At 34.7% G+C, this 12,955-nt stretch overlaps 2 protein-coding genes across 2 annotated transcripts in view; one reads left to right on the plus strand and one right to left on the minus strand.

Moving 5' to 3' along the window:
• Nucleotides 1-1,744: 1,744 nt before the first annotated feature.
• Nucleotides 1,745-11,089, minus strand: LOC143229201 (uncharacterized). Its single transcript, XM_076461187.1, has 2 exons — nt 10,328-11,089; nt 1,745-5,514 (listed from the first exon to the last, which is right to left on the minus strand). Exons 1-2 carry the CDS (start codon nt 10,800-10,802, stop codon nt 5,048-5,050), a joined length of 942 nt encoding a protein of 313 aa, XP_076317302.1. The 5' UTR covers nt 10,803-11,089; the 3' UTR covers nt 1,745-5,047.
• Nucleotides 11,090-11,234: 145 nt separating this feature from the next.
• The window catches only part of LOC143229202 (SCAN domain-containing protein 3-like), a 35,995-nt gene continuing 34,274 nt past the window's right edge, over nt 11,235-12,955 (plus strand). The window contains exon 1 of the mRNA XM_076461188.1: nt 11,235-11,345. The gene's annotated coding sequence lies outside the window, so the exon portion shown is untranslated. The remainder of the gene's footprint in view (nt 11,346-12,955) is intronic.

Raw genomic sequence — 12,955 nt, forward strand, 5'->3', positions numbered from 1 at the left:
TTGCTTAAAACAGTGCGTAATACTGTCAGAACGTTCCGTCGAAACAGGCGTGCTGTATTTGCATGCGTCCAACCAGACCGAGTCGTTCTGGATGAGCGACTAGCACCTAGTAATTACTCAAGTAGATTATGTTTATTGTTGCCACGATGGAAACTTCTGATATTTTTGATTGACCCAAAACGACAACTAATTGTTCTCTTTCAGCTCCAGAGATCTTCTATTGAAAATTCTCCAAACATAGTATGAAACGTGTATAAAAAGTACACACATGTTTAGCGTGTATGTAATGATTTATTGTAGTCTGTCAAGTTACATTTTCATCAATAAATTAAATTCATAGGCCACATTCAATATTTTAATGAGGCAGTTAATAGTTATGTGTGTTATTATGAAGTACACACGTACAGTTGAAATAGATTATTCATATAATTTGTTATATTTATGATTTTTAAACTTAGTTTTCAAATTTTCTGCTATATTATTTAGTGAAGAAGATAGTGTGGAACGGTATAACTGTTGAATATTATAAAAATACGTTTGTCATTCATTCGTGAAAAAAAGGTTAACTAAGACCAAATCATAAGCTTTATAAGTACACTACTCCTGTATAAGTACGCTACTCCTGTTCACCACATTCCTAATGGTGACGAACACACATATACTGTTATAAGATCTAAGAATTTAAGTAGTTTCTTCTTTCTTTCAAACTTTCTTTAGTTTATAGCTTTGAAAGCTTCAAATGTGTTACATTATTAGATCTTATTATTAGGCATTATATCACTAAATCTGAAAGTTAGCAACAAAATTTAGATTGTAAGATGTCTTAGATATATGGTGCGCTCCAATTAGAGTCTATTTGGGAGAGTTACCTCTAATTGTCAAGAAGTGCTTCCTTAAAGTTTGACAATAACAATCTTTCGCAAGGTACTAGGAAATAACAAGAGTAAACCTAAATGTCATGAGCGATACAAGTTCAAATAGTTGTTACGTTTAAATTTATTTCTGTTATGTCAGTATCGGATATCATAGAATGACACTCAACCCTTTAACAAACATGAATCTGGCAGTCCAGAGTATAATGGACAATCTAGCAAGGAAATGGACAGTAAGAATATTTGAGAATGTTTTCCAGAACCACCTTGATTCAGTAATTTAATATAAACTACGGATCAGTAAATAAAATACTTTCATATGAAAATCAGACCTCATTACTAACTTTAACCAGATAACTGAACTTATGTAGGTACGCTACCACTCCCATACAGCTATCTGTTCCCCAGTTTTGTTTAAACAAAACTATATGGTTAGTCGTATACCTGATACCACTATGTATCTTAGAGTTGAGCCTAACTCTTAGTAGTCTTTCTTATAATTTTCAACGAGTTTATCAGCTGTATTTAGAGAGAAGGGTCGTGTTCCCCTGTCTACTAACTACAACCTCTATAGTTTCGGTATAGCTAAAAATTATAACAAAACACCAGAAATCTAGTTATATTTTTATTTTACTATGTTCTTCTTTTTTCCTCCACCATTTTCATCTCTCACAACAGCAACAACAACAAAACACCTAGGAGTAGCAGCATCTGTGAGCACCTTTGTTAGAAATCAACAAAATCGTTGCGCTGCTACTCATGTTTGTTTTGAATTTCATGCAAATCTATATGAGGGCTATCTGCGCTAGCCGTCCCTAATTTAGCAGTGTAAGATTAGAGGGAAGGTAGCTAGCTAGTCATCATCACCCATCGCTAACTCTTGAGCTACTCTTTTACCAACGAATAATGGAATTGCTTATAGCACTGAGACGCCCCCATGGTTGGAAAAACGAGTATGTTTGATGTGATGGGAATTCAAACCAGCGACCCTCGGATTACGTTCTTATTTGAAGTTTATATTTTTCATGTTAACTTCGAAAACGGGAAAATTTTCTTTGTTCAATGTTTTGTTTCAATATACATAATCTACCAATAAACAAAGACAACTCTGAGAATACTAAACGCCTCTCTGCAGAAAATCGTATGGAGATAATAATGACGTATAATGACAAGTGTACCACCATAAAGACAACAGAATACAAACAGCCATGCCACGAATGAAAGGATTCCGGACATTATCCACAGTTCCATGTTGTAGCATAGTTTGACGATGAGAAGACAGTCAAAGTCACCAATAAATCGGCATGTCACTTGTAACACCGCGGTCTACAGCGAACAAGGTGATAATGTAGTTCCAGTTAAGTTGGAAAACAAGAGTTTCTGAACAGTTTAAATGCCCCAAACCAACAGAACATAACTTTTTGTGCTGAGAGAGGAAATGTGAAAAAGTAAATAAAACAGCCGCTATACTCTTAAAGGACAGGTAAATATATGGTACCTTATCATAGCATAGACTAAAATGGCACAACATCTAAATGTAAGTCATCCCTCACTCCAGGTTATATCACACATCGATAGAAGTGGACATTACAGCTGTTATTATACATTCCTAGATCTTAGGACACTATTTTTCTTGACCAGTTAAGAGTTGCAAGATTCTTAGCTAGTGGACACATGTATTTGGCGACTGTGCTACCAATAACTTTCATCCAACTGCCTGCAAGCGACAATAAGGTAATGCGGCATTTCTGTTGTTCTTGGGAGCTATTTAAGTGCCTGGATGGTCCTGGATGGTCACTCTTATTCAAAGCTTCATAATTGTCGAGCAAGGCCTTATACCTCTGTCTATACCTGAGAGATTAAACAGTGTTTTCATGCAACATAAGACTCACAAATTGACATTACCACTGTCCATTGGTCAGACCAATCACCGGAAATGACCCCTATATCAAGAATATGTGTAGTCCATCTTGACACTTTCTCGTGAAAGCATCTCAAATAATAACCTCTGCGAATACCTTCATCCCAGTTCTTTGTCAGAAGTCGGGTTTAATTCCACAATCTTAGTTTTCAGATTTTGTAAATACAATATGTAACTGTATTTTGCTATAAATATTGCAAAGGGCAGATTCATTAAACCAAATGATATTTTTGCATCCTTTGGTTCCACATTTGTTTATTTAATAAACATTCTGAAGTAGGTGTCTCTTTACGTATTGGCAGACTATATATATATATATATCTTGTATTAGTTTCCTTAGTTATCGTCAAAGTAGTTCCATTTTTGAAAGTCGTGAATAATTAATATAATAACTATAAATCATCAGAAAGTTATCAAGTGAACATATATTGTATGTCTATCTGTTCTTATATATTCATGAGAAGAATTTTGGTCGTCGTGTTTGGATTGCGAAATAACACAATGGTGAATGTTTATTCTCAAAGAAATACATAGTGGGTCACTTGTGGATTGTGTGATATTAAATAACCACTAAGTGAATTTCTTGTGAAGAAACCACTGCCACAGCGATATTTTAAAGGGTTTTTTATATAATTTTTACTGTCACAATATGTAGGCTGTTTTGTAGATTTTTTTACTGTCATAATAATAATTACTTGCCTATAGAGAGTTTACTGTCAAAGCAGTAACTAGTTATCATCTACTTATTGTTGACTAGCAAAAAAATAATTAAATATTCATCTGTAAAATGTTAACTGTTAAAACAATTGCTAGTCGATGGTTTGTAGAATGTATACTATTAAATCACTAATTATTGGATCGTCTGTAAAATGTTTGCTGTTAAAGCACTAATTAGTGAATCATCTATAGATTGTATATTTGTATATTATCATTACAATAATTAATGGGTCGTATTATAATTTTTACCATCAATGCAATACCTAGTGGGCCATTTGTAAAGAAATATCCTACCAAATATTCTGTAGAATGTACAGTATAAGGAAAATAATCAGTGGGTCATTGTGAAGTACCCACTATAATAGCAATAATTAGCGGATATTTTGCAGTGCTTTGTATGCAGCAACTATGGAATTTGCAATACTTGATGAGTCTTTACGGAGCATCTAATATCTTATCAACATTTTAAAGTACTATCGAGTGTTCAGTTTCGGCTCAATACATTGCGGACGTTTACTTACAAAAATGGATAATCCCATTACAAAATCTAAGAAGGTGGTTAAACATTTAAAGGTTCCGGATCAATTTGGAGGTGAATTTGATATTTCTGTGCGTGTGTGTATTATGACCAATTGAAGCTGTACTAAGATTATGTAATATGTTTGTAAGATAGTACAATAGAGATTGGTTTTGAAGCTAGAAATGAACAAAAATCTACTTCTCCGTTATTGAGCAGGTAGGTTGCAATAATATTTCTTTGAACTTGAAAAAAAAAATTGCGAAAAGGTACCTGTATTTATGAAAGGTAATAAATTAAGGCTCGGTAAAGCATGTTTCATTTCAAAATTGCATTTAAAGCTCTTAAAATACCTAAAAAATTCCTACTAGATACGTAAGCTACAAATGATAATTATGAGAAACAATGAGTATTATGAGGTGACATATTTCAAGATTTCATTCTCTGTCTTTGTTACACATATCATATGTACATTATAAGTTTACTTACAGTATACTGTGTATCACTAAAGATATGGAGAACAAGGTCTTTACCCAAAGGTTAAGAAACTTGCTAAGGTCTTTTGAAGGACAGTTTATATATCTATATATATTTACATGTCAGTTTTCATCTTCTAGTTGCAGTGCACTCTATTTGCAAATGGTTTACAGTAAACCTATACATTTTACAGTGGCGTTACCATACTAAGAGAAATGTTCTTTGATTTCATTAACTTAAAATAACTCTCTTTTTTCATTTTTCTTATATGTAATGAGTATCTTTGATTACTATATCACTGTCCAGAACCGCAGCACAAAATATTACTCCTCAGACAAAGTGTGCGTTATGTAGTAAATGGACCTTCTAAGTAGCCACCAACGCTGTAGGAACTGATGTACTCTAAAGGCAAGGTGAGTACATCATGAATCAGACTTTAAAATCTTTGCCTTAGCCTACACTTGTCGTTATACACCAAGCCTGATGATAAACTCTTTTTTTTCTTTAATTCCAATTGTAAAGGCGCGCTATGTTTGGAACATTTCAATGGGGACACATAGCCAGTGGTGCCGAAGAAGTAGGGGTGAAAGAATAAATAGGGTAAGGAGCCATAAGTGGGGACAGGATAGGTCGGCTGCCATCGGCATCGGAACTTAGTGGTACTGTTCTAGGAACCCCAGGAAAGAACGTCGTCGCAGTCACCGGCAGCCCGAAACCAAAGTTGGGTAAAAGAGGTCTGGCAGTCATTCTGAGCTTCTCCAATTCGGCTTCCTTTAATCTCTTCTCCTTGGCTCTCCTGTTTTGGAACCAGATTTTCACCTGAGTCTCTGTGAGGTTCAAAGAGCTGGAGAACTCGGCTCGCTCAGCGATAGACAGATACTGTTTAGACCGAAACTTTCTCTCCAAGGCTAATAGTTGTTGGGTGGTAAACGGAGTTCGAGGCTTACGGTTGCTCTTGTGCTTCCGTAGCTGGCACTTCACAGGCGGTAGTTTAGTAGTCTCTTCAGATTCTGGAAAAAAAATCATGTAAATCATAGTACAAAGAAGGTGTAAGTTGACGAGACCATAGTCTAATACGTTAGTTGTGTAGACACATTTTCATAAATATAATTAATTTATTTTATAGTTCATGATCTAAGCTTATTTTTAACCAGTAAAATATTAAAACGGAAGGCTTTTCTTTACACATAGACGATGTAAAATGAAGAAAATTGTATACGAAATTTATTTTTTTTACAATTAGGCCACGTAAAATTTATTGCACAAGATAGTGAAAGAATAAAGAAATAGTTGGAAAAAAGCACCAATAAAGTGAATAAGGTAATTTTAAAAATATTTAAACTTTAATAATACGTCATAAAATTGAACTTATTACTTTGATATAATAACTGCTTGTTAATATTTAAGGAAGGTTGAAGTACGTTATTCCATATTCATTAGGGTGCGTCAGCGGATAAAGAATAAAAATTAAAATGTCCCAATTTTTTTGCTCAGTTGCTCAGTTGTGCCACTGCATGAGAAAAGAACATAGACAAAGTTTCATTTCAATCGCGAAGTATTTAGGGGTCGCGCATCCCTCGCAAAGTTCACTATTTTCCTTAAATTTACCGTACATTACATTGTTAATGGTAATTAAATTATTTAAAGAAATTATTTAATATTTATTGATTATACAATTAGCAAAAACATAAAAACTTGAAAGAAAAATTTATTTCATTGAAGTTTTATCTTGCCTGCCCCCTTCGCATTATGTTCGCCGATGTTCTTCTGCCATCTGAATCATATACTGAAATTGATCTTCGTTCTTGGTGCGGCCCTTTGATGTAAACTGTTGAATTAAAGCTACTCCTCTTTCAGCTGCGTCATTTGTCACAAAAAGTTTCTTTACTCTGTCCTTTCCTTGTTTGTACTATTCGGAGGCGCTCCACTCTTTCGGTGGTAATGATAAAAATGCGCTACTAATATCCAGATGGTAGAAAATTTTCTTCGTTGCCGAGGTAAAAAAATCTGAAGTTTTCTGAAACAGCATTGCTTGCAGCATCAACTGTTAAACGTGGAGTTGGCCTAGGAGATCCTTTCACGTTATTCATATTTGAGACCATCTTGAGTTTGTCGCTATTCGTTACACCGTCATCAAAGAGCGCAAGCCCAACTGCAACCTTAGATGAATACCATAAATGCCGATTCATTGCCTTTGTACCAACTTCCTTAATCATATGATTTTCATGCAATGCAAGTTCCTTGAGTAGTGTAAGGTCCCTTCGAGCTGCCACGGAAGCATCCTTAGCTGTAAACCATGAGAGCAAGTAATGTTTAGTTATAAAGACACACAAATCGCCAAGTTTTCTACAGAAATGTGCGTCAAATGAAACACGAGATGAAGCAGGCCGTGGTTGCAGTCTACCAAACTCCTCTTGAAACATCCAAATTTTTTAGAGAATATATTGCTCGAGCCATCCATCGTGCACGATGTACAGCACCAGAAGTACGGAAAGAAACTGAAGAACGTCCGTGTGGAAGAGATCCAAGAAAAATGACAGCTAATTCCAAGAGCTCTTTATAATCGTCCCGTGGTTGATGAGATTGAAGGAGATTCTGACAAAATTGAATAATATCATCCTTCCAAGGCTGTATTCGAAGTGGCATTGCTTCTACTGTTGTTATGTACTTAGTTTTATTAATTTTAGGCCAACAAGCTCTAAAATTTAAAAACAAAGTAATATCTGGACTTTTTGATGTCTCTATTACGAGAGTAGAGAATACAGCGCTCAGAAGAATCTCCAAAATGTGATGTCTACAGGCAAGGTGCAAGAGCTCACGTTCAAGTAACATTTCAATCCTCAGACAGACGCCAGATTTGGATCCTGTATTGGTCGCCGTGGTGTCAAAGCAAAGCGATTTAATTCTGTCTTTTACATTCCATTCTACTAAAACTGATCCGATCTCAGAAGCTACTGAATTTGCATCGCACTATCAATCTTGGGCACTGAAAGAATCTTCTCTACACCTTCACCTGAAACTAAAATTGCCAAAGGTTCGATCTTCTCTCTGCCAACCAAGTCAGGCATCAGCTTACCATCCCAATGTAATGTCAAAGGAACGTTTGGAGAAAAACTGTCCTTCAATTCAGCTGCTAGAAGAGTACGGTTAGTAATTCGTTTCCTCCTTATGGAACTTGGGCTAATGGCAAGATCCTCGATATTATGTCCAATATGAGCTGCAAAAGGAAGCAAAATTTGCGCGGCTTTTCGGTCACTGATCTGGGTTCTGTCTAAAGCCTTTCACTAATGCCAACTTTTCGTTTGGTTCCGGAAGCACGTTGTTATTTTGTGCGCATTGCGCAACCCCTAAATATTTATGTATTGGATTGATTTTTACGCTAGCATATTTTTTTCATTGAATGGAATCAAATTATAAGCGAGCGACTGAGTGTCACAACTTTTTGTTTTTTGACGCACCCTAATATTCATTGATACTTTGACACAACGATATATTTTCGAGATAGCAATTTTAGTACGAATAATGTAAGTTAACTGTATGTTGTTTTTTCTTTATTGTTATATTAACATATTATGAGGTTAAAATTGTTTAAAGTGCCTAAATCTCAATGTAGAAGTCGTTCCTCCACTTTTACGTAACACCTAACTAAGAAACGAGAGAATGTGTGATTTAATACACAAGTTTGTTCAATCTTTTATGTTCGATTAAAATAGCAAAGTAAGAGTTAATGACGTTGGTGTTAAATCGTCCAATTCATTCACATTTCTTCATCAAAAAGGTAATTTAATTCTATAACTCATTAAAATGAAGGCACACAATAATGATGTGTTGTTTTTTTTTTCACCGAAAGTATACTGGTTAATAATTCAGTTTTTAGATTAAATGTAGAAGTAAATAATGGAATATTTTGAGAGCTTCGTACATACCAAAAACTTCTTCACTCATAGGTTATTAGTTCGTAAATTAACAGTATCAGGTACTTGAAAAACACTTTTACATTAAAAATGTAAATCTGTCTTATATCTCGCTACATTGGAAGAAAAGGTTAAACGTGTTAGTTCTAAATCGAAGACAAAAGCTAATCGTGTGACTCCTACATCTGAATGCTAATCATGGAATTTCATACATTGAAGTGTATAAACTAATAGCATACTTCCTGACTTAGAAAATAAATTTAATTGTTTACGTCTTGGAAACTTAGTAGGAACTAAGCACGGAATGTATCAACTTTTGATCATTTTAGAAATTTTAAATATACACAAAATTGAACTTTAATCATTTTTAACTGCAACTAAACAAGTTAAACGTTGTAGCTTTATTGTTTCAATAACGACAAAAACTAAACTCAAGTACAGATAAATGAGGTAAATATATGGCAAATCTATAAAACGACTATGCATATATCCATGTATATTTCATCAATTTGTCAGAACCTCCACATCAAAGGTCTTATCGATCGTATATGAATATGAAATTGTTATTGATAGGATTAAAATGTTATTTAACTTGCATATACCCAAACACGCCGTGAAAACTTCCTTATTACCTGTTTTCATGTAAAAATAGTTCTTCTGAAGCATGCAAGGTACCAATTATTACCTCTGCTACCTATGACACGTCTGATAAAGCCATTGAGGAAAGTACTATTTGCGTGTTTAGCGGCCTTCAAGTACCACGTTTCTACCATGCACATACCAACTTCGCACTTAGCAACCATACGACAGGAAGTTAAGAATAATTGAACAGTAAGACATGATGGCTATGGCAACCAAAATTACATCTTAATCGTGTTTATAGCAGAATCACATATTGTATCTGAAGTGCAAGTCAGGAAACATATTCCACACAATCCAATCTAGGTTCTTACCCAGAATCTTGAATGTGTGGTATACCAGTATATTAGAACTATGTTTTATTTTTAAAAGTGTATTTTGTGCGCAAATAGATAAATTATATATATAAACCAGGTATCTTACCGATATTTCAGATGTGTAATTTATCAATATGACAGAACCTTCATATTTTTGTAGTTAACAGTTGCACACACACATATATATATATATCCCTATAATTTTTTATATTTTTATCACTAATAACATATGTGTGCTTTTTTTTTTTCTTATAGCAAAGCCACATCGGACTATCTGCGGACCCCACAGAGGGGAATAGAACCGCTGATTTTAGCATTGTAAATTCGTAGACTTACCGCTGTTCTAGGGAAAGGGGTACCCCTATACTAAATATACATAAACAATTTTTATAAGTCACTCTCTTATCTAATCTAAAAAATACAAAGAAATGCATTATAAATTATACTTAAATACATCAGGAACTGGCTTGTCCGTAAACTGAGTTAGATTCGTTATCAATATCCTATTATACCTGAATAAAAACATTTTCTGTAAAACAGGTTTTAACCGAAGTGACAGAAATGTGACTGTTCACATAACAGAACTTAAAATAAAACCTATATCAACAGGAGTCTTTGTCAAAAATGTCAATATTACAGAAACACACTGATTTTTAATATACAAAATTCTGTAGAGTTTTCTTAGCATGTTTTAACCAATGCAATAAAACTGCACTCTTCCTAAGTATTTACTTTATGTAGATTACTGCCTACACTTTATAAAAGTTGGATTCTTAATTAGTGTCTTAATGTATGAGATGCCAGTCTAACTAAACTGCACGATTGCTTATTACATATCTTAAACACAAATAAGCATTCTTATAGATGTCTTGCTTGTATTTTAGTTGTTATGCTTCTAAGTTTGTGAGATGACTTGTGATAACCTATAGTTGCTAGTTTTCAGAAAGACTTACTTGTGCAAGGAGATAATGTCCGAGAAGTATGGATCCAAGGAAAAGCTGCTGTAAGTGGAGAACCCCAGGCTGACGAGTAAGACGCAGAACCATCAGAGACTAGACTGACAGAATTGGTGCCAACACCGGACGGTATTGTCCGAAATCCTGATAATGACCTGTTGTGATCAAGCAAGCCGTCTACAGTAAACCCTCTAGTCGCGCTTAACTCAACTTTCTGGTCGATCGTAGCCGAAGAGGACCCGATAGTGGCCGTCGGAAAAGTCATGTTTTCAGGACTCGAAGCTGGGGAACGATCCGAGATGCTATCTCGGCCGTCCGCTAATAAAGATGCCACAGAAAACGATATAGCTCGAGTAGAAGATTCTCGGACTTTGGACTTAGTATTAGATGCATCCATCTTGGTACCAGCAGTAAGTAGTCTGGAGGAGATTTCCGTACGATTTTCGGAGCTAGGTTTGTTATCCATGGCCATTAACGCTAATCACCCAGTCTCTTTTCTATAAGAAGTAAACAAGCATACGATGCTGCTAGAATATTTGTGGTTCACTTAACCGTCACCATGGTTTTAAATTCGCCACTATACTTCTAGAAATATGAAAGTTCATCTTCAATTTTATCTTTCTTACTAGAAAGGGTTTCAGTACTGTTTACTGACTTAGAAAATACAAAGTTGCATTAGAGTTGTCCAATAAAACTATAGCAACAATAAAAGAATAGAACACGACAGCGTTCTTCTTCGGTGTCATACCTAAATCGACAACGCCAATTCACTTGCGCCTCATTCAGCTTCTAGCTGGCAGGCGTGGTAATGTTAAAGACTCCCGTTATGATTGGATCAACCATACCTGACGTTAAAAAACCACGCCTTTTTGCACTCTAAATGCAAACAGTTGTTATTGTCTGACTTGAATGGTGTAGAGCCTGAGTTGATGATGTGAACGGTTGCCAACCTTCATCCCCGTACCGATTACTAGCTATCAGTCATGATTAGTCAGATAAAGGAGAGCAGTCAAAAGTAACTACCTATTATTATTTTGTCTATTATACATTGTAAGTTGAATTATAATTTTAAGTTGTATAGTTTTAGGTTAGGATCAGAGCAGAATCTGATTTTTGCTCGGAAAATTTAACTAATAACCTTTCTCTATATGCTTCTGTGAAGCAAAAGTAAATATAAAGTTAAAAAACAAGTTGGAAATGATTTTCGTCAGTCTTTACTAAGAACAAGTTGGAAGGAGAAGCTAAATTAAATTCTGTTGATCGAGATATTATTCTGACAAAAAGTTTCTGGTTTTATTATATTTTGTAACGTTTACTATCAACTGAAATTTTTAGTAACTGTGATTGTTAAACGCACTATTGCTATATAATTATAATAATTTACTTCGTAGTTTCATTCGATTTAAAATAATTATTGATTTTCAAAAGAAAATGGACCTTCTGCAACAGTAATTGCTACTCAGACGTTTTTTGTTGTTTTGTTTTTTTTTGCACGGGCGTTGAAAGCAAAATGTGAGGGGTGGGGTGGGGGAAGCAAAGTTGGATATGCTTCAAACTTGTCAAAAGGTGCAGCAGGCGGAAATGAAGGAAGGTTCGGAGAATGCTTCTCTGATAAATGTTTATAATTAGAATGACAGTTTAGGTCTATTTTGATGTAGCGGGGATAATATATAAAAGGAGTCAGAAAAAAAAAAAAGAGGGAAATTAATATCAGTAACTTGATAACCAACTTATTAACGTAATTCCTCGGTGGATTCAACAGATAGACCAATGTGGCTTTGTTATAAGAAAACACACACACACATCAACGTAATATAGTTTATCTTAAACTTATTTTACATTTTGGTCTTTTTAAACTCCAGCTGCCAAATTCGTTTTATAAGTTTTATCTCTTTAAAATGAGACCTTTCTTTGGACCAAAACACCAATTGACAAGCCCCTTGACATTTGTAGGGAAAGACGTGTAGTGATTCTTTCCATCACTTACTAGCTATGAGGTTTTCTGCCCCTTCCAGTTCTCGTTATCTCATGCTTCTGTTTTGATCATTCCAGTAAAGACTATCATAACACTTCGGAAGGTCGTCACTGGGACGGCATTTGCTCACTTTCTTCTTCAGGTACATGTATAATCTCATGACGCTCTTGTGATGGGCACTGCTTAAATAATTTACTGAACGGCTTACACGTGACTAGGGTATGTTCACAATATTAACTTGACGATTTCTTGTAATCTCCTCGGGCTAGTTTGAAGACTATAGATCATTACTGTCAGAAAGCACGTCTGAGAAGATTTTGTTTAGCTATAAACTAATGAATTCAAGATGGATGGTTGTTTTATTGGCAAAGTTTTCTTTTGCAAAAAAAAAAAGAGAGGAAAAAATATGAATATTAGTTCCATTTTGTTTATAGTATGGTCATGTAATTAAATGTGGTTAAATACAAGTTATGAAGCAAATACATTTTACAAACTGTAACTATTGTAAGAAGCATATTTGAAGTCTAATAGAACTGTCAAAACAATTACATTTTATCAACAAAACAAACAACAAAAACAACAAAAAAGTACATACAAGAAGAAAAAACATAGGTACAAGATATGAAACATATCTTAGAAGGTAACTGTAC

This window comes from Tachypleus tridentatus, chromosome 10 (assembly GCF_004210375.1).
Source record: "Tachypleus tridentatus isolate NWPU-2018 chromosome 10, ASM421037v1, whole genome shotgun sequence".
NCBI classification, from domain to species: Eukaryota; Metazoa; Arthropoda; class Merostomata; order Xiphosura; family Limulidae; genus Tachypleus; species Tachypleus tridentatus.